The sequence below is a fragment of the Prunus dulcis genome, chromosome 1, assembly GCF_902201215.1.
Source record: "Prunus dulcis chromosome 1, ALMONDv2, whole genome shotgun sequence".
In the NCBI taxonomy this organism is placed as follows: domain Eukaryota; kingdom Viridiplantae; phylum Streptophyta; class Magnoliopsida; order Rosales; family Rosaceae; genus Prunus; species Prunus dulcis.
In genome coordinates, this window is record NC_047650.1 from 33,440,152 (window position 1) to 33,461,549 (window position 21,398).

General features: G+C 38.5%; 3 protein-coding genes across 4 annotated transcripts; 2 read left to right on the top strand and 1 right to left on the bottom strand.

The window, feature by feature from the left end:
- Nucleotides 1–8,109: 8,109 nt before the first annotated feature.
- LOC117614028 (putative cyclin-A3-1) lies at nucleotides 8,110–10,995 on the top strand. Its single transcript, XM_034342700.1, has 8 exons — nucleotides 8,110–8,654; nucleotides 8,933–9,165; nucleotides 9,283–9,358; nucleotides 9,466–9,542; nucleotides 9,659–9,692; nucleotides 9,794–9,943; nucleotides 10,020–10,154; nucleotides 10,251–10,995. Exons 1-8 carry the CDS (start codon nucleotides 8,340–8,342, stop codon nucleotides 10,320–10,322), a joined length of 1,092 nt encoding a protein of 363 aa, XP_034198591.1. The 5' UTR covers nucleotides 8,110–8,339; the 3' UTR covers nucleotides 10,323–10,995.
- A 2,658-nt stretch (nucleotides 10,996–13,653) lies between these two features.
- Nucleotides 13,654–16,303, top strand: LOC117614071 (putative cyclin-A3-1). The gene is made up of 8 exons (XM_034342752.1): nucleotides 13,654–14,178; nucleotides 14,579–14,811; nucleotides 14,902–14,977; nucleotides 15,090–15,166; nucleotides 15,289–15,322; nucleotides 15,409–15,558; nucleotides 15,638–15,772; nucleotides 15,869–16,303. Exons 1-8 carry the CDS (start codon nucleotides 13,849–13,851, stop codon nucleotides 15,938–15,940), a joined length of 1,107 nt encoding a protein of 368 aa, XP_034198643.1. The 5' UTR covers nucleotides 13,654–13,848; the 3' UTR covers nucleotides 15,941–16,303.
- A 293-nt stretch (nucleotides 16,304–16,596) lies between these two features.
- On the bottom strand, nucleotides 16,597–20,643 carry LOC117634820 (WD40 repeat-containing protein HOS15-like). Of its 2 annotated transcripts, XM_034369069.1 has the most exons (14): nucleotides 20,444–20,643; nucleotides 20,201–20,349; nucleotides 19,777–20,107; nucleotides 19,577–19,671; nucleotides 19,436–19,482; nucleotides 19,122–19,272; nucleotides 18,972–19,035; nucleotides 18,694–18,852; nucleotides 18,494–18,615; nucleotides 17,791–17,865; nucleotides 17,532–17,585; nucleotides 17,377–17,450; nucleotides 17,139–17,213; nucleotides 16,597–16,949 (listed from the first exon to the last, which is right to left on the bottom strand). In XM_034369069.1, exons 1-14 carry the CDS (start codon nucleotides 20,502–20,504, stop codon nucleotides 16,730–16,732), a joined length of 1,677 nt encoding a protein of 558 aa, XP_034224960.1. In that variant the 5' UTR covers nucleotides 20,505–20,643; the 3' UTR covers nucleotides 16,597–16,729. The 2 variants fall into 2 exon arrangements, with proteins under 2 accessions (XP_034224960.1, XP_034224967.1); XM_034369076.1 differs by lacking the exon at nucleotides 20,444–20,643 and having other exon boundaries at nucleotides 19,777–20,115; nucleotides 20,201–20,317.
- Nucleotides 20,644–21,398: the final 755 nt, after the last annotated feature.

Below are 21,398 nucleotides of genomic sequence, written 5' to 3' on the forward strand. Positions count from 1 at the left end.
AAATCTGACACACAAACAATTTTGAAATCCTTTTTCTCTTGGGTCAAAACACAATTTCAAAGTGACATTAAAGCTCTTCGTACGGATAATGGTAGTGAATTTCTTTCCATGCGTTCTTACCTAGACTCATGTGGCACCTTCTTCCAACATTCTTGTCCTTACACACCACAACAAAACGGGGTGGTTGAACGTAAACATAGGCACCTTTTAAATGTTGGTCGTGCTCTTAGGTTTCAGGCAAACTTACCTTTACAATTTTGGGGGGAAAGTATCCAAACTGCTTGTTATCTCATCAATCGTTTGCCAACACCCTTGCTCTCTCATAAATCTCCATACAAACTTTTGCACAACACACCACCAACTTATACGCACTTACGCGTTTTTGGATGCCTTAGCTATGCCACCAACCTCACACCCACCAATAAGTTTGACGTCCGTGCTCGCCGTTGTGTTTTCCTTGGTTATCCTCTTGGCCAAAAAGGTTATAAGGTATATGATCTAGCCACACATAAATTCTTTATCTCACGTGATGTCATCTTTCATGAGCATACATTTCCTTACACTTCCTTACCAACTATAGGCCAAAAAGACATGCATGTTACTCCCATCATCCATCCAGCACATGGCTCCAATTCACATGACCCCACCACCTCCACTCTTGGCCTACATCACATGGTGCTTGATTCACCACACACCGCTGTCCCTATTTCCCAAACCAACCTCGAGCCTTCATCACCACCAACACCAATTCTTATCTCACCTGCTGACACACCACTTGCCGACAGATCACCTGAACCCATCCCTTCCAGCATCTCTCTTCCTCAACCATCTGCACCACCCATTTCTCACCAAGCCCCTCTTCGCCACTCTACTCGTCTCACCAAACCACCAGCCCACTTCAAAGATTATGTGGCTCATCACTCAACTTTGCTCACGCCCACAGAGGCCCCCTCACGATCCATGTCCAGCACGCGTCATCCATTACATAGGTATGTTTCCTATTCCTGCTTATCTCCTGGATATCAGTGTTTTATTTCTCATATCTCCCACTTGGTGGAGCCTACTACCTATGAGCAGGCCTGTCAAAATCCCCACTAGATTGCTGCAATGCAGGCCGAACTCACGGCCCTCGAAGACAATAAAACCTGGAGTTTTGTTCCTCTTCAGCCTGGACAACGACCCATCGGCTGCAAATGGGTTTTCAAACTCAAGTACCGGTCCGATGGCACTCTTGAACGCTATAAAGCACGTCTCGTTGCCAAAGGTTTCACCCAACGTGAAGGTATCGACTACAAAGAGACCTTCGCACCGGTGGCCAAGCTCATTACCGTGCGTTGCCTATTGACTGTCGCTGTTGTCCGCGATTGGCCCTTACATCAAATGGACGTCCAAAACGCTTTTCTTCATGGTGAACTTCAAGAGGAGGTCTATATGTTGCCTCCCCCGGGTTGTCGTCGACAGGGGGAGAACGTCGTGTGTCGACTCCATAAATCTTTATATGGTCTTAAACAGGCGTCCAGAAGTTGGTTTCGAGAATTCTCTTCGGCAATATGTACCATCGGTTTCTGCCAATCTAAGGCAGATTACTCTTTGTTCACTCAAGTCAAGGGTACTTCACTCACCATTATATTGTTATATGTTGATGACATGGTGATTACAGGCAATAATGAGGCAGAAATTAAGAACCTAAAGGCTTTCCTTAGCAGTCAATTTCGAATTAAAGATCTTGGAACTCTAAAGTATTTCCTTGGAGTCGAGGTCGCACGTTCAAAAGCTGGAATCACAATTTGCCAACGGAAATATACACTGGACATATTAGAGGAAGCTGGGTTACTTGGTGCTAAACCCACGAAGGTTCCAATGGAGGCAGATTTGGTATTAACACATGCAGGTAGCAGTTCACTTCACGAACCTGCGAGGTATAGACGCTTAGTTGGAAAATTGATCTATTTGACCATCACAAGACCAAAAATAGCATATACTGTCAACACGTTGAGTCAGTTCATGCAAGATCCACAACGACATCATCTTGATGCAGCGTATCGACTTCTTCGATACCTCAAAGGAGCTCCTGGACAAGGTTTGATGTTTTCTTCCCAAAGTGAATTACATTTAATTGGTTACTGTGACGCAGATTGGGCTCGTTGCCCCATTACACGTCGATCAGTGACTGGTTATTGTATCTTCCTTGGAAACTCGTTGGTGTCCTGGAAAAGCAAGAAGCAAGTTACAGTAGCTCGTTCATCCGCAGAAGCGGAGTATCGATCTATGGCCGCAGCTACTTGTGAATTAAGTTGGTTGCGATATTTATTGGAAGATTTGCGTGTTAAGCATCCCCAACCGGCAAGATTATTCTGTGACAACCAAGCCGCCCTACACATAGCCTCAAATCCTGTGTATCACGAACGTACAAAGCATATTGAGATCGATTGTCACACTGTTCGTGAGAGGATTCAAAAAGGAGAAATCAAAACTTCCTATGTCAGAACAGGGGAGCAAGTTGCAGACTTATTTACTAAGCCACTACGTGCGCCTATTTTTCATACACATCTAGGCAAGTTGGGTGTCATTGACATCCACACTCCAACTTGAGGGGGAGTGTTAAAGGAAAATCAATTACACAATCTGATTGAGAGTGATTGGAGCTTCCGATATTGTCAACTCTTGGGATAGAGTGATTATAGGATGTAAATATAATTAGCTTTATTCTAGGATCTGCTTACTTAGAATAGCACATAGGTTCTGTATAAAATCTTACCTTGTGTACCAATATTATCAATTAATGCAATACTCGAATTCACAATTCAAGTCTTACCTCCTTTACTAAACTGAACTGAAGTATATGGATAAGCTTAAATTCTGAATGGAAACCAAACACACACTTGATGGCATGCAAAAATGTCAGCGTGTCCACGAGGTCATGGCCCATGTGTAACATACACTTCACCCATCATGTGATTATTTTTTTACACAAGTCAAAATTGACATATGAACAAGTAAGTTCCAATTAACTTTTATTTGACACCAACACAAATATGACACAATATGTTAAATAAAAAAATAACGTATTGAATTAGTGTTAAACTTAATATGCTTGTGGATGAAATAAGACATTACAAACCACAAGGTGTGGTGCGGTTAATAAATTGTTATCTTTAATTGGCGAGTTATTTGATGCTTCAATGACAGGAGTTCGAAACTCGTTGGAAGTATTTTGTGACCAGGGAGAAGCCGAACCCCGAGCAAGGATTAATCCCACCATCCGAGTGTGAGGACACCTTATGGTATTTACCAAAGAAATAAGACATTACAAGTACATGCATATACATTTGAGTACTTCTCTGTCTTTTGTACATCAAATACAGACTTATTTACATCAATGCCCCCTGAAATTACGATCAAATCTCATTTTGCTCCATAAAATTAAAGTGCCCCACTTACTCCGCTTGACCATGGTTTAATGACCTACTTTGTCTTATGTCGTCAACTCCATTTAAAACTCTATTAAAACTGATCACGTGGCATGAGTGTTTGTGTAATTTTGTACCCATGGTTCATTATTCACCAATTGAAGAGTGACGTGTCAAGTGGAGTCCACCTCCACATGGATAAAAATATAATTAAATATTCTAATATTTAAAACTAATTTCAAATTTAAAATAAAACATTAAAAAATTTAGAACTAAAAAAAAAATATATATATATATATATATATATATATATATCTCTCTCTCTCTCTCTCTCTCTCTCTCTCTCTCAGATCCCACCCACACCCATCCCCCTACCCAGCGGCACCAACCATTGCTCTCTCTTCCAAATCGCTCCCTCTCCTCCTCCTTTCTTCAACAACCATGAAAAAAAATTATTTTAAAAAAAAACATGCAAGTCATCATCTCCCTTTCGTACCTCCCTCCTTCTCCTTCCCCTCCACCTTCCACCTTCCACTCCCACTCCATCATGGGAAACAAAAGGCTATGTGGTGGTATACTTCTGCTAGGATTGCCGTAACGCCGATGCATCTCCAATCAATCTAAGCAAGAACCTAAGACAGAATTATTTCCATGGCGGAAAGTACTTACATCAATTGCTATTGGGGGAGTTATTGGACTTGGCTTACTCTTGTGCTTTGTGCTTCTTTATTTATCAAAAAAAGCATTGCTCTCTGTGCTTCTTTATCCATCAAGAAAAGCAAGAGTGAAGCCAACTTCAGGATCAGCATGGGGGGTTTCACTCTTGAAAGTGTCATATGCAGATCTCCTCAAAGCAACTAATGGTTTGTCTTCTCGGAATTTGATTGGTGCTGGTAGTTTTGGTTCTGTGTACAGGGGAATTCTCAATGAGGAAGAAAGAAGAAATTGTTGCAGTCAAAGTACTCAATGTTCAGAGTTCAAGAGAGCTTTATAGCTGAATGTGAAGCCTTGAAAAACATTAGGCACCGAAATCTTGTCAAACTATTGACCGCGTGTGCAAGTATCGATTTTCAAGGAAACGATTTCAAAACTTTGGTTTATGAATTCATGATGAATGGTAGTCTAGATGAGGGGCTGCCCATTTCAGCAGGCAGAGTTGCTGGGGCATTTTAATCCCAAATCCAAAATGGCAGCCTACAAATGCATACAATTTAAAAACCCAAAATTGCCCCATACAACTTTGACTCCCAAACAATCGCGCCTCACCCCAAGATCTTCTCGGGTCAACCCCAGAAAATCAGATCTTGCTCCCACCCTGTCGCTGTCGACTTCTTCATTTTTGGCAAATTTTAATTTGGGGATTTTTGGGGCAAGCCCAATCCACTGTCGTGCTAAGTGATTGCAGGTGCTGGGTGGGGTTGGGTTTGTGGAAAGGGATGGTGTGGTGGTGGGTTGGGTTGGGTTTGTGGAAGGGGATGGTGGAGTGGTGGCGACTGTAGATGGGTGTGGGTTGGGTTTGGGGTGCAGAAATGAGAGGATAGGAGGATGGTTTTTAAGTTTTTCTTTTAAGTTTATTTTTAATTTTTAGTTATTAAAGTATTTAATTATTTTTTAATCTATGTGGAGGTGGCCTCCACTTGCCATATCACCCACTCAATTGGTGAATAATGAACCATAGGTCCAAAATTACACAAACACCCATGCCACATCATCAGTTTTAACAGGGTTTTGGATGGAGTTGACAACATGGGATAAAGTGGGTTACCAAACCACGGTCAAGAGGAATAAGTGGGTCACTTTAAGTTTAGGAGGGAAAAGTGAGATTTGACCATAGTTTCAAGAGGCATTTGTGTAAATAAGCCTCAAATATATGCTTCACTTGGTTTTGGTACCCTCGGCCAAAAGCAAACTTGGAATTTCACGACACACTTCTTGGTGCCAAACAAGCACCGGTTAGAGCACTTCCACCCATTTGTCATGGTAAGGCAATAATTGTTACTATTCATGTGTATAGTAGCAGCCCTTGCAAAAGGCTTGGGGTGTTCCACCCATTGTCATGGCAACCCAAGGGCAACCATTATTCATATGAGATATGAGGAGTGGAATTTGTATAGAGTTTTGGTGTGAGAAGTGAAGAATATAACTAAGTATTTATTAAAAAAAATTCTGAAATATTTTGTAATATTTTGTATTTAATTTTTTTTCGGTGTTGACTTCATCACTGATGTCAGCAAACCCAGGCAATAGCCCATGTTGTTTTTGCCTTTGGGCTGGCCCGATTTGCTGGGATCCAGCTGGCAACTGTTGCCCTGACAGCTTAGGCCCGCTAAAACGCCAAAATGGGGCTTAGGCCCCTTCTTGCCCTGACAAGGGCTCACCAGTGGAATTGCTCTTACATACAACAGGCTACACATCTAGAGGCCCATTACCCAGTTTCCCATTTTTCCCGAGTGTAGACTTAGCCATTGCAAGCATTAAAAAAACAAACTCAATTTATTAATAACTCAATCAAAATAAATGAAATACAATTTTCCTCAAGAACATAATGTTTCTTATGCTTAATATATTTACTCTAATATGTATATTGTATATGATCAGATGACCTGACAGTGACAAAACTCTGATAACTGACGGTGACAAAAAAAAAAAAAAAAAAAACTCTAGTCATATGATGTTCTTATCTTCCTCATTTAGTTTTCTTCTCATGACTTATATTTTGGTTCATACATGTAATTATATTTTGAGGTATATATGTGAGTGACAGATAAAGATTCATCCTATTTCTCTATCATATTGGTTACCTTCTCATACATGTATCTTGCTAGGTTTCCCAACATAACAAAATATAAAAGGAAAAGGTGCAAGAGTTAATTTTTTGTTGTTGTAAAAGCTAGTTTAGGAATAAATTAAATGAATGGGGAGAGTGAAGCTTCAACTTAAGAGGGATTGAGAATACGACTAATATAGACAAGTCATTTTCTCGAGACTTTTCAAGAAAGCCTATGAACTCTCTGTTCTTTGTGATGTTGATGTAGCTTAGCTCTTATCATGTTTTCTCCATATGAGAGACTCAATCTTTTCTATGACCATAAAAGATGATCATCTGGCTGCTTCTATATACATGATTAATCTTTTAAAATCTGCTCAAGTATTGTAGGTTGATAATCGGTAGCAATTAATTACTATGGTTGGTTTTAGTTTGCTGATTTTGAGATTGAACTACAATGTAGAGTATGGTTTTGGACAAAAACCAACGACAGCAGGAGATGCATACAGCTTTCGTGTAATGTTGTTGGAACACTTTACTCTAATTGATTGATTTCAATTGTTGACCTGAGGTTGGGCTCTCTTGCATCAGCTTTGAGGGAAGCGCTGCTAGACCTACACCGTTTTCAATTTTGGCCACGTTGAGAGTGTTAAGCTTTAATTTGAACAACAATTGCATGTTAATGTATAAATTATAATAAATTAACAACTTATCATAATAATAAACGTAATTAGTATACCCCATCTAACGGGGACGGACTCAGAATTTGAAAATAGAGTGGGCCAAATTTATCTTACATACAATTACATGATAAACTTCTTCATGAAAGGAAAATAATTGAAAGCATTTATTATCCATTACAAAAGAAGAAGAAGAAAAAAAAAAAAAGAACCATTTTAATCCATCCAAGGCAACTTAAAAAATAAAAATGAGAAGAAGTAGCCAAAATTTATAAGGAAAAAAAATGAATTGACGTTTTATGTACACTAGAAAAGGTTATAAAAAAAAGAGATTTTCTGTGGGTGGGACCACTAGGATGGGGTGTGTGGAGTGGAGGTGTGCTTTGGTGAGCTGAGTATTAATATTGGACTATAAAATATCAAGTCGTCGAAACTATAGCCCATGCTAGCATGGACGTAGAACCGTCCCTATCATATAATAAGCGAAATAAATTTGCGTTATATCTTGGTTAATATGGTGATTTTGGTAGATGCACAACTTGTCTTTAAAATATTTCATTCTTATCACTTATTTACCGATTAATTTCTAAAAATTAGAACTCAAATTAGTATCATACGAAATCATTTCATAAATAACACCATTGAAATTATATTTATGGGATGAAGCATAATTGTCATTGCCCATATGTGGATTAAATAAAAAGAAAAAAACATCAACAACCAGAAGGGTAAGCAAAATGTTTAGTGTTTGTTTATGCTTTGGGTTGACTTGATTTTGATGTTTTGGGTTGAACTTAAAATTTGAGAGTCCAAATTGAAATCAAAATATCAGTTTCCAAAGAAAGCCGAAGCCAAAACTATCCCGCCCAAGTACCAAACCAAAACACCTAAAAAGGGACCCGCCTAGTACCAAATCTTTATGCCCCAAATGAAAATACGAAAGTTTCAAACTTTTTAACCCAAACATTTTTCAGACCCAAAAAAAAAAAAAAAAATCAGTTAAGATTGACTAAGCGCGCAATTTTAACTTCAAAAAAAAATAAAACGACCCAAAATTTTCAAATTTGGTTCATCGAAAATAAAAGTCACGTGGAAACCCGGCCCCACACAGAAAAATTCCCAAAATTTCAATTTTGTCCAGGGGAACGACAAAACGCTCCAAAAATAATAGAAAACAAAATAAAACGCTCCAAAATCCAAAATCCCCAAATTTAGTTGCAACTAAAAAATTCACGTCAAATCAAACAGCGCCAAAAGCACAAATTTTCGAAGCAGAGTTGAGCATGGCGCTCTATTTTCTCTCTCAAAACTTCAAAACCCACCCTCTCTTTCATTCTCACTACATATTGCCATCACCGCTCAGAGTCTTACACCTCAAACTCTGCGCTTTGCTCTCTCTCTCTCTCTCTCTCTCTCTCTCTCTCACAGTCCAACCCGAGCCACGACATCAAGTAAAGACCAAAGCTCGACCAGTGCAGAGCAATGGCTTCTACCACCGTGGCCGAGCAACTGAACTGCACTCGCATCACTACTCGTGCTGCGGCGAAGCGGAGGGCAATGGCCGCCTTGGTTGAGGAGCATCAGCTGGCTACCAAGAAGCGCGCGGTGCTTGGAGATGTTACGAACTTGGTCAACGTCGTCGTTTCGGCCAACCACAAATCTTATGGTGAGTTGCAGAAACCGAATTGTGCAATCAAGAAGGAGGAGAAGAAAGCCGTAGCAACACGTGACATTGAGGATCCGCAACTGTGTGGACCTTATGCTTCGGACATTTATGCCTATCTTCGTAGGATGGAGGTACACAGATCCCATCTTTGTTTCTTCAGATTTTGATTTCTTCATTTGATAATCAGAACGGTCTTGGACTTTTCAACTTAAAATTGATATTGGGAAAAAGGTTTTTGGTTTCAATTTTGATAGTGAAATTGGCTATAAAGCATTAAGATCCAATTGGTAGGATTTTGGGTTTAATTTTGATTCTGGGTATGGTAGTCTTGTGAATTCTCTAAATTAGGGTTTAATGTTTTGTCAATTGGGGATTAGGCTCACCGTGAATAATGGGTTGGTTTCTTTAGGTGGAACCAAAGAGAAGGCCGTTGCCTGATTACATGGAGAAGGTTCAGAAAGATGCTAATGCTAATATGAGAGCGGTCCTTGTGGATTGGCTGGTGGAGGTTGCAGAGGAATATAAGCTCCTTCCAGACACGCTTCATCTCTCCGTTTCTTATATCGATAAGTATCTATCGATCAATGTGGTCAATAAGCAGAAGCTTCAGCTACTGGGAATTGCTTCAATGTTCATTGCATCGTAAGCTCACAAATCTTTGAATCTGTCGTCTGATTGGTACAATTGTTTTACTTCTGATGATGATGTGAAGTTACTGTAAGTATTATTCTTACGTTTTCATGATTTCTTAATTTATAGGAAATATGAAGAGATTACTCCTCCAAATGTGGATGAGCTCTGTGACATAACAGAAAATACGTATACAAAAGAAGAGGTATTTGACGTTTTACTTGGGGTTTTATCCCTGAAAATGATCTATTTATACCTCAGATAGATGCATTTGCTTTATACTAAGAGTAAATTTTTCGGTGGGTTGTAAAGGTGATCAAGATGGAAGCCGACATTCTCAAGTCCCTGAAATTTGAAATGGGCAATCCTACTACTCGGACATTCTTAAGGTAAGGATGGTGCTGACAATGAAAACACTCTGTTTTGGTTGGGTAATGTAATTACTTGTCAAGCTTAAATGACTTATGACTGATTGTTTTTGTTCCTTTGATGAATTGTTTTGCAGAAAATTCACTGATATTGCTCAAGAGAATTACAAAGTAAGCTTCCCCCTTGCCCTCTCACACACACACACACATGTGGGCTTACCAAGTTTATAGTCTCTCATACTGACTGCTTTATTGTTTTGTGTGGTTTACAGACTCCCAATTTGCAGTTAGAGTTCTTGGTTTGCTACCTTGCTGAGCTGAGTTTATTGGATTACAAACTTGTGAAGTTCCTGCCTTCTTTGGTAGCTGCATCAGTTGTTTTTCTGGCACGATTTATGACTAGAACAAAAATACATCCTTGGGTAAGGGTTTGATAAATTACTTGTGCTGATTTCGATGTCTGAAAGCAATTACTAAGTCGTATTGTATCCATTTCAGTGTCCAGCCCTGCAACAGTATACTGGATATAAAGCAGCTGATTTGAAAGAATGTGTTCTTGCCATACATGACATGTGCTTGGGTAGAAGAGCACGAAATTTGAATGTTATTCAAGAGAAATACAAACAACTTAAGGTATTGTTTATCAGAAGTAGGTTTGACCTTTTCTTATTTTCCAAATTTTAGAAATGCAAAACATGGTTCTAATGGAGTCCTTTTCCTTCAACGCAGTTCAAATGTGTGGCACACACTCATTGCCCTCAAGATATACCAGCTTCTTTATTTGAGGATCTGAAAACATGAAAGTACAATCCTTGTAGCAAGGGCTTGTCCAATGTGATAGTAAGATCTGGATATAAGTTTTATTGGGTGTGCTTGATTGATTGGAGGGTTAATGGCGATGGCTGATGATGTTTGCTAATTGCTATTGGGTGAGGATGGGGCATCATTCTGCTTTGCGCCAGATTACAACATGATTGACCTTTGTGTTGGATATCTGGGAAGCAGCTGGTTCTATATTATCATTCAGCAAATACACTTCAGCTAGCGCAGATCAAAACTGAGTAAGCTGTGATGCAGGGTATGGTCTGGTGGTGAACCAAATGAGCTGACCCAAAGGGTAGCACTTAAGCAGACTGATGCTGTAAACTTTCCACCCGATGTGGTGCAATTGCAACGATGGGTGCATGGCATCTAATCGTAGTGTGCCAACAAAGAAAATATACATGATTGCTTGATCACCTTAACAGCTGGGTTGCATTTGTTTAGCCACAGACGTAACAAATGACGCACGAGAAGAGTGTTGCTGTTGTCAAACTGAAACAGCCAGGCCAGCGGCTATAATTTACTTTGTGGTTAGGTTAACTAGGAGTTTACTGTTAGTTTTAGTTAAGTTAAATACTTGTTACATCAGTTACATTAGCTGAGGGCTAATCTTGTAGCCTATATATACTGTAACACTGTCATGTTAATAATTAATGAGAATGTTTACTTTCAGAACTCTCTGATTTTCCACAATCAGGCCTCTCATTGACAAAGCTAATTATCTCCCCACCCCAGGTTGCATATGTTTTACAGGCACTGTCCTGATGGAAATTTGCAAGTTTTGTTACCTTTATATCCTTGCTGGTTAAGTTTGGACTGTGCAGTGAAATTGCTGGTCAAGTTTTGTTACCTTCACATCAATTTGGAATGATGTGAAATACTAATACAAGGTATGGGGGAGGAAAGTAAGTTAATTCAACGAGAAATAATATTAAGAATAGGAAACTAATGCCATCTTTGATTTCTCGATCTATCAATGAAGTTAGACACAAAAAGTTAAGGATGGGAAGTAGGGATATGAAAATGAGGGGTAAACTACAGTAAACCCACCAACCTATAGGGTCATTTATGAGTCCATACTCGATTTTGGGGACATTTATGAGTACATACTCAACGTCGCGGAAAACTTACAGATTGCCCCCTCTGTTAGCGAGTCCGTCAGGAAATCCGTTATCTACCTACGTGGCAAATGTGGATTCCATTTTTTAATTGACGTGAACTCACATGTGGACAAATAAATAATAAAAAATTATATACATGTTAAAAATAAAATTTAAATAATATTAAAATCATTAAAAATGAAAAAAAAAAAAAAAAAAGGTAAAAGGACGCAAACAGCCCCATTCCATCCCCTCCCTTCCAGCCCAACCTCCAACCCACCCTCCCCACACCCTCCGATTTGAACGCGTTCGATTTGAAAGAACAAGCTCAAGCCGTTTGAACGCCCAGTTCTGTTTGAAAGAACACCTAGTTTTATTTGAACGCGTTCGATTTGAAATCGTTCTCGGCCGGACTAGACCTGTCCGGGCTGTTCAAAGACCATTCGTACGGCTCGGTGAAGGACAACGAGCGTTTCGTGTTGGAGCAGACGATGGAGAAGGTGGAGAAGGAGAAGACGATGCCTCCTTCCTCTGCCGCTTCTTCGTCCTCGTCGCTTGCCCAGTTAATTGACTGAACATCGGTAATCCCAAACGACAGGCCGTTTTCTGCAACCAGCCTAGGTTGCTGGGGAGGGAAGTCCATTCCTTGAATTATACTGAACGAATTCGGATTCTGATATTTTTCTCAGCCAAGCATTTTCTATTTCATAGGCATTGACGTTTGGGATGTGAAATTTGAACGGCCTCGATGCCGTGAGGCTAATCGAAATTTGGGATGTGAAATTTGAAGTTGAACTCAGCTATGGTTTGGGGACGGCGACGACAACGACATCGTTTTGGGGTTTGTGGTTTGGGGAAAACGATCAGATATGTGGCATGAGGGAGGTGTTAAGGCTGGGATGGGTGGCCCGAGTAAGCTTGGGTAGTGGTTTGGGTGGCTGTGAGCTAGGAGGAGAGGAGATCGGGACAGAGAGAGAGAATCTGGGTAGGGTTTTTTGTTTTTGTTTTTAAATTTAATATAATCAATTTTAAAATAATTTTAATGATTTAAAATTAGTTTTGAAAAATATATAATTTTTTATTATTTATTTGTCCACTTATAAGTCCACCTCATTAAAAAATAGAACCCACATTTGCCACGTAGGCAGATAACAGATTTCCTGACGGACTGGCTAACGGAGGGGGCAATCTGTAGGTTTTCCGCGACGTTGAGTATGTATCCATAAATGCTCCCAAAATCGGATATGGACTCATAAATGACTCTATAGGTTGTGGGGTTTACTGTAGTTTACACTAAAATGAATGTGAAAATAGGAAACTAATCAAAAGCAAAAAAAACTTAAGAAGGAATGCAAAAGACAATGACCAACATTCAAATACGGGGAAGGGGGAAATTTAGGGTCTGTTTGGTATTTAACTTAAATCTAATTTTTTAAACTCAAAAATAGAATTTGAGTTCAAAACAAAGAAAATCTGTTTGGTAGCCCTATTTTTAAAAACTCAAACTCAAGAACAACTAAAAAACATCATAATTATTAAAAACAAAAAATATCTGTTTTTTTAGTTTTTTTTCTAACAACCCACAAGTTCTCAAATTTTTATGATTTGAAAATAGTTTTCAAGTTGGCTACCAAACAAGTTTTTAAATCTTAAAAATAGATTTAAGAACTCCTTATTTTTAAGAAAAATTAAAGTTTTTAGAGTTCCCTATTTGAATAAGATACCAAACGATCCCTTATTTTTTCTTTATTCCTCATGTTTTAGAAAGCAAAATTTGTATGTAACAAAAAAAAAAAAGAAAAAAAAAAGAAGCAAAGTTTGTAGATTGCTTTTTTTTTTTTTCTTGTATCTAATCTTTAAGATATTCGTATTTTTTAAACTTTTCAATTTAACTCTTACTAATTTTCAAATTTTTTAAGAGATCGATGAAACATGTGGGGGTGTAGGGTGGACTAAAATGTTCAATTGTTTAAAAATAAATAAGTTTGGCAAGTGTTTTATTTTTAGAAGTAAAAAAAAAATCATACGCGTAAATTTTATATTAATTAGTGAAAAATTAATTGTAAATTTTTTAATTTTTTAAATTTTATCGATAAGGGTAAAAAAGGAAAGATAAAAAACCGCGTGATCAGCGAGTCACTAACGCGAGAAAAGATGTACGGCGGTGAAAAAATAAATAAATGGCAAACACATTCCAAAATTTCAAAATTGAAGCAATTCAAAGCAGGGAACCAAAATGGATCCGAAAACATTAAAACAGAAACCCAAAGGCGCCAACTTTAGTTTTCAAAGTGGCGCTCCCATTTTACTCACTACAAAACTCTCTTCTTTCTCTTTCACCCCTCAAAACCTTTCTCTCTCTCTAACCCAACCAAAACCTCGACACTCACAGATTCGCTAGGGCCATGGCGGAGAAGGAGAACTGCGCCCGGGTCACAAGGTCAATGAAGAGGAGGGCCGAAGCTGCCATGGGCCAAGAGCAGCCGGCCACCAAGAAACGCGTGGTCTTAGGAGAGCTCCATATCATCCAAAACGCCGTCGTTCCGGCGAATAACAAAAGTTCTGCAGTGGAGCCGCAGGTGCAGAAACGCGGAGCCAAAGCCAAGGCGAAGAAAGCGCTGCCCGAGAAGAAAACAGAGACGCCGACGACGCCGGACATTGATTCCACGTCGGATGACCCTCAAATGTGTGGGCCTTATGCTCGTGACATTTATGATTATCTTCACAAGCTCGAGGTAAGGCTTATCAAATCGTATTTATCTTGTCTGATAATGGAATTTATTGGAAAAATGGTAGTTGGGTATTGCCAAATTTAGATTTTTAATGCGTTCTCGTTGCTCTGAAAGTTGAATTTAGGATAAAGACTGAAGCGTTGTGGTGTTTAGTTATGTTATTTTGGGTTTTCCTCAGTAGCCAAAAGCTAAGCTTTATTTAGCAATTTTTGTCGTCTCTGTGTTTTGGGTTTTTGTTTGAATTGGAATTTGGGGTTTATTTTTCATAATGGGTAGGTATTGGTATTTGAGAATGGTTGGTGGCATTAGGGTCTTGGTCTGAAGTGAAAATTGGTACATGAGTTTATAGCATTTTTTTTATTTTGAGCAAATAGGCTAATGGTGATGATGGGTTTACATTCAGGCGGATCCAGATAGAAGGCCTTTACCTGATTACATGACAAAGGTTCAAAGGGACATCACTTCTAATATGAGAGGAATCTTAGTAGACTGGTTGGTGGAAGTTGCAGAGGAATATAAGCTCCTTTCCGACACTCTTTTCCTCACCGTTCTGTATATTGATAGATACCTATCTTTGAAAGCTCTCGACCGCAAAAGGCTTCAGTTACTGGGTGTTTCTTCAATGCTCATTGCCTCGTAAGTCCGCAAGTCAATGAAATTTGTGTGTGAATATTTTCTTAGTAATATGAATCCACATAGTAATCTTCTTGTTAATGTGGTAAACAGAAAGTATGAGGAGATCAGCCCTCCACATGTGGAACAATTTTGTTACATCACAGATAATACATATGATAAGGACCAGGTGATTTTTATAATTCTCTTTCTCATCTTAGATTGATATTTTCAAATCACCCTCGCTTTTATTATTGTAGTACTTTAGATGAATACTTTTGTTCATTGCATGCGTTGTGTAGGTGTTAAAAATGGAAGCTGATATACTCAAGGCCTTAAAGTTCAACTTGGGAAATCCTACAATAAAGACAATACTAAGGTAAGGAGTAAGGGCAATGCTTGCATACTTTTTTGCTTGGGCACTTTTGATCATGTGCACTTATGATGCTTCGTTGTAAACATATCGGACTGATTAATGTTCCTTCTCATTTTGGTTTGCAGGAGATTTGCTAGAGTGACTCAAGAGAGCTACAAAGTATGCAAAACCTCTCTCTCACAGCCAATTGAGCTAAAAATGTAATACATACAATAAGCTAATTACTTGCTTTGTGCTTTTTACAGGATCCTAATTTGCAGTTAGAATTTTTGGGCTACTACCTTGCAGAGTTAAGTTTGTTAGAGTACGAGTGCGTAAAGTTTTTGCCCTCATTGGTGGCTGCGTCTGTTACATTTCTCGCAAGATTTATGATCCGGCCAAAGTCTCATCCTTGGGTAAGAACTTGCTAGAGACTCTGTAACATTGTTTAACAAGTATTGAAAGAAATTGCTGAGTTAATCTTGCTTTCTGCAGACTCTGTCCCTGCAACAATATTCTGGATACAAACCGACTGATTTGAGGGAATGCGTCCTTATCATACACGACTTGCATCGGAGTAAAAGAGGAGCAACTTTACAATCGATAAGAGGAAAGTACAAATCACATAAGGTACTTTGGCTAAATGTTTACCTACAGACTTTGGTTTTTTATTTTCCATGCTATAGAGAATAGAGATAATGTGAATTGTGTTGTTTTTGGATACAGTTCAAATGCGTGGCAACCATATCTTCTCCTCCAGAAGTACCAACTGACTATTTTGAAGATCTGAAAGAATGATTATTTAAGTACAAGAAGACTAGGTTTTAGCTGCAAGACGAGGGGTTTTTTTAACTCAAGTTTTTCAAGACGAATGGTTGTGATATATGCTTGGATTAGATATATATTTTTTGTAGGGTCTCAATATCAATGGTGTTGCTTAGATAGTCCCCACTAGCGTTTAAAATATCTTTCACCTTGCTAGATTATTTGTTGATTATGACAGAAGTTAGGATAGCATTTTGAGTGCATTTGGTTGCTTTCGCTGGGAATGTTGAGTTGTGAAAGCTTGTAATATTCCTCATTTTTCAATCGCTGTAGAAATGATGTTTGTAAATCACAGTTTCTCATTTTTACTTTTAACTTTTCCTGGTTTTTGTTTCACTTGCATTGTGTTCGTATCAGTCAAAACATATTATATTCCCTGATACACCTCATGTGTGACCCCCGACTTAATTCGTGAATTAATTATATTAATTGAGACACCTGAATAAATCAACCGTTTTGATATCATATTTAAAGTATAAAATCCAAAATTAATTGGTAATCAGGGAAGAAATTTAAGACTTATTATATTGAGATATAAATATTAGAATATTCTATGTTTAGATTTTACGTTCTTAACAAATCCTCACCTTCTTAAATGCAGATTGAATTTCAATAGCACAAGTGAAAAATAAAAAATAAATTTTTTTTACTAGCACAACATAACATAGAAAGAAAGCTCTTCATTGTCATTTAAAGATAAATGGGAATCTACCCCAACTGAAAATAATAATAAAATGATAATGAACATAAAAGTTGAAAATCTTACATTCGGAAATCCACAACACATACTACGTTGTTAGCAAAACAAGCAGCGACCTTGTCACCTTCCTTGTTCCAACAAACTTCAAATATCCCCCCATTTCCTGTGTATGTTTTTACAATTTTGCCTTCCTTCACGGACCATATGTGCATACATTTATCCATAGATCCACTGGCCAAGTACTCGCCATCCGGGCTGAATGCAACGGAGTATACCGGATCCCTAGGTTTTGCCATACAGACAATGTCAGTAGATTGCGAATCACAACTAACATAACAGTCTCATTTTTCAAGCAAACAAATCAGTACCACCTCTTTGTTCTTTGTGGAATGTAAATCGCACCTCATAGATCTCATACAGAATTTCTTTAGAAAAACGCCATGCAACAAACTAAAATTAATGAATATTTACCTGTGGCCATTGAAGCTGTAGAGAAGTCTCCCTAGTTCCACATCCCATAGTTTTATAGTTGAGTCAAAGGAAGCGCTGGTCCATGTAAAATAAGAGAAAGAACGTATGAATAACAGTATCTGCTCTTTCAAGGCAATGACAGAAACAAACACAAGCGACCATGCACGCACAAACACATATAGAAAGTACTTTACTTTACCCTTATTTCTACACATGTCAGAAGAAGCAGTGCATTTACCTTGCTAGAACTAACTGTTGATTGGGATTATTTGTGCCTGGTCCTGTTGGACTCCACCGGATGGTATATATCTCCTACAAAATAATGCATCCATCACAACTTACAATCTGGGAATATTTTCAACAAACTCACAAATAGAAACGAGGCACAGATACCTTAACATGTTCCTTCAAATCATGCAAATATTTGTCCTGCTTCGTACTCCATATCTGTGTTAAAAGATACTTGAGTTTTCAGCCCATTCAAGAAAACCACAATAAAGAGAAACCCATAAAACAAACTGTTCTGTACTACGGAGACACTAATATGTCAATGTAACCCGGGTCAAGAAACCCATGATAAGAGTGCAAAAATGTAGTGCAACATTATTGATTGGAAGTTCAAAAGAAAAGCATTCTCAAATGTCTAGATCACCTTTGCAGTATAATCATCAGAGCAAGAAGCCAACAAAGAGCCGGTTGGATCCCACTTAATAGCATTGACTTCACCCTGAAACAATAAAATCAGAAAGGTTGAATAAAAATCATGCAGTATCAATCTCCTGATGAGATTCACCAACTGGTGAGTTCCTTTCCTCTAAGCATTTAACTGGATATATTTTATAATGTGAGAGCGGGAAAGGGTGGAAGATGTTTAATGTCAATCCAGACCTGAGAAATCTATACCAGTACAATCAATTTTAGTGAGACCTTGATAGAAGAAAGTGTAAAAAGATTATACATTATTAATTTATTCCATTTATTTTGCAAGGCAATATCTAAACCCAAGGCTTGCTCTACCCCCCATCCTTTACAACCTGGTCCAAGGAACAGGGGCATGCAACTAGTAATTTGGGGAAGCACTGACGATACACGCAAGTATATGTAGCTCTCAATACTCATACCTCCTCATTTTTTTTTATAAATTTTTTTGAATTTTACCTTTTACACATGTTCCCTGATTGGAAGCATTAAAATCAAATCATGAGTCATTAAGCATTTACATGAGAACTGACAGAGCACAATTCTAATTTGTCTTTATATAATAGTAAAAATTCATGTGTTTAATTCAAAAAATGATGCAGTAACTATAAACTAGCAGAAATCACATGATTGGTTTGTTGGATTATAGAACAAACCTGATGCCCTGAGAAAGTTTTGATTGGTTGGTTCTCTCCAACCTTGCAAACATGTATCAAAGTATCAGTGGAGCACGTTGCAAAGGAAACATTGTTCCGCCAATCAACATCCAGGGTTGGAGCTGAAAAATAATTTTGGCTTGCTTAACACGGTGCAGAAGTGAAATTTTATCAAACACAGCCTTAAAATAATGCAGTACCTGAATGAAATTCAAACTGCTGTTTCCATTCCCCACTCTTTATGTCCCACACAATTGCGGTTTTATCCACACTGCCACTCAGAAGATAATCACCTTTCTTGTTCCACTTCAGAGAAAAGATTGGACCTTTATGTTTGATTAATGTAGTCCTTAACTCTCCTATATAAAAATCCCACAGTAAATGTTAACAAAAACCTAGGACTAAGTGCAAGCTGTTTAAAATCTATCAATCACTAGACTTCAACAGCAAACATGTTGCAGATATAAACATAACTCACCATCTCTACTCCATATTCTTGCTTGGCCATCGTAAGAACCTGTTGCAAGCAATGTCCCATCACCCTACAAAATGGCAAATCCTTTAGCAAAAACATAATGCGAGAAAGTCATGTCAGAGTTTTCAACTACAGAACGTGATAAAGACTCACATTCCAATCAAGTGTGGTCACGTCCTTGCTTTTCTCATTGGCTCTACCTTTGAAATGCTTTAAAACCGCAACATTTGCAGGCTCATTTTGCATGCCAGATCCACAACCTCCATCTGCAATGGTCCAAATTCGCGCTGTTGAATCTCCAGACCTAGACAAGGAAATACAAGTGAAAATAAGATGATCTTCCATGTTTCTGACACCTTTTATCGTACAAAGTAATATCCCAACTCCAGCTACTTTGTGAGATAGATGACAAAAAATATAAACCACCTGATGCTAAAATGCCCAGGTATAAAAGACAACATACTCACCCAGATGCAAGAAGTGAACCCGATGGACTCCATGCACAAGCAAAAACCTGTCAGAAGTGGAGGAACAAGTTCATGCAATCACACTCTACCAACTGAAAATGGGAGGAAAATGTACAATGCAAGGATATATCCAATCCAAACCTCTGAGGTATGGCCTTCTAGAACTGTTACGTCAGAGCTAGGAATTTCACTAGGCAAGGATATTGAGCTTGGAGTTATTTCCATTGGTTCCACCCCTATTTCACATATTTACAGACAACTTAAACTTTACAATTGGGAAGCTAACATATGGCCAAAGTTCAACGTCTTTATAAACAGAAACGAGATTGAGGGCAAATTACCTCCACAAGTTCCATTTTCTTCAGGTTCCATTTTCTCAATCTCATTGTGATCCTCGTGTGTTTCTTCATTCTCTTTATCAATTTCTTGTTCCCTCTCCTTGTGCGACTTGTCCTCCCGATCCTCTTCTTCTTCCTTTTCCCTATCTCTTCTTTCCTCCTCTACTTCTCGAGGATTTTCCCTTTCACTTTCCTCCTTGCTCTCATTTTTCTGGTTAGCTGCGTTCATCCTGTCCTTCTTCTCCCTGACCATTTTCTGTAATTGATAAGCATCTTTCGTGATAAGATCCAACGGTTGCAGAAACGAAAAGTCGTCGTCCATGTCCGCATCACTCTGTAAACCTAACACACACATCAATCAGCCCAAGCTTCCAACTTTCAAACTTCAAAGCATGTATTAATTAAGAAAATTAAACACTTTGCTTACACTGCTGCTCAAGTCTGCTTCCAGCTCAAGATACTGAAGCCCTTTCTGGATAAACGTAACAAGTGCGCCTGGCGGAACTACATTACCGTCAATCGTGCTTTTGTGAAGCTCGGCCTCGTATCCAAAGGCGTAAGCTGAATGCGTAAAGCCTGAAGAAATTAAGAAATTAATTAGAGTTTCATAACAATTTCTAGCCAGAAAATGATTAATTTTGCAAGCATTAAACAGGCAAACAGAACGAACCTGATTCGTGGAGGTAACGGAAGACTAGGTAGTTCAATTCGTTGGAGGTGAGGGAGATCATCGTCGTCGTCAACGTTGAAGCTCCAAACCCTAGGTTCAGGTGTCTATCGCGGAGCCAGAAGCCTAAAGCCACCGCCGTACTTCTTACTTACTTCCTAGGCAGAGAGAGACGTTGGCCGCTGGGCCTATGTGTAAAATTTGTAACGTCTTTAACGGTGGTTAATAAATAGAAGCGTATCTGGCGCGGTTGGGCGCTTTGCTAGACAGTTCTTAAGTGGCGGCGGCCGGCGGCCTTTTACTCGGCTTGGGCCCGCCTTCTGATTACAAACTATTCGGGCCGAATTAAGTCCGAGTTTAAGGTTTTGGGTTGGGCTAAATTTATAGGATCCTTTTCCAGTTGGCCCAAACTGGAAGTTTGAAAGGAGGCTCAATTTTAACCACCAAATAAGGAGTTTGGTTTTACTTTATTTTTATTTTTTATTTATTAAAGAGAAACTTCATTAGATAACCTTCAACAATGTAATCAAATATCAACATGATATCTAAAACACCAATCCCACAAGAGCAACAAACTAACATATTAAAAACAATACTAAAGCAGACAAACCCGCACTAAAAGTACTCGCAAACATCACCAAGCATAATTTTAAACAAAGTCAATACACACCACATAACTGAAACCATAAAGCTACCCAAGAGCCTAAATTAACCATGCCATCACCACCTGAAGAAGCGTCATCGTAGCCACACCCCCCACCACATAAAATCTTGAAGCGATAACAAATCTAGGGAAAGCATGGTTTCCAACTATCTACCTTGGCATAAGATATAACAAATAAAACAAAACAACAACCTTGACAAAGAAGAATTTGATGATTTCCAACAAACTATGTCAAATACGATATAAAACTAATTTTAGAGAACATAACAATGTTAGATAGCTATTTTTGGGAGA

What these genes read in the sequence shown, in the direction of transcription:
- LOC117614028 (XM_034342700.1), top strand. Translation starts at nt 8,340, where the DNA reads ATGGCTTCTACCACCGTGGCCGAGCAACTGAACTGCACTCGCATCACT. An exon ending in TTGCTCAAGAGAATTACAAA is followed by an intron (nt 9,693 to 9,793) that starts GTAAGCTTCCCC and finishes TGTGGTTTACAG; the next exon opens with ACTCCCAATTTGCAGTTAGA. An exon ending in AGAAATACAAACAACTTAAG is followed by an intron (nt 10,155 to 10,250) that starts GTATTGTTTATC and finishes CCTTCAACGCAG; the next exon opens with TTCAAATGTGTGGCACACAC.
- LOC117634820 (XM_034369069.1), bottom strand. Translation starts at nt 20,504, where the DNA reads ATGATCTCCCTCACCTCCAACGAATTGAACTACCTAGTCTTCCGTTAC. An exon ending in GGTTCACTTCTTGCATCTGG is followed by an intron (nt 19,273 to 19,435) that starts GTGAGTATGTTG and finishes TTCCTTGTCTAG; the next exon opens with GTCTGGAGATTCAACAGCGC. An exon ending in AAACTTTCTCAGGGCATCAG is followed by an intron (nt 17,866 to 18,493) that starts GTTTGTTCTATA and finishes TTATTGTTTCAG; the next exon opens with GGTGAAGTCAATGCTATTAA.
- LOC117614071 (XM_034342752.1), top strand. Translation starts at nt 13,849, where the DNA reads ATGGCGGAGAAGGAGAACTGCGCCCGGGTCACAAGGTCAATGAAGAGG. An exon ending in TCTTCAATGCTCATTGCCTC is followed by an intron (nt 14,812 to 14,901) that starts GTAAGTCCGCAA and finishes TGTGGTAAACAG; the next exon opens with AAAGTATGAGGAGATCAGCC. An exon ending in TGACTCAAGAGAGCTACAAA is followed by an intron (nt 15,323 to 15,408) that starts GTATGCAAAACC and finishes TGCTTTTTACAG; the next exon opens with GATCCTAATTTGCAGTTAGA.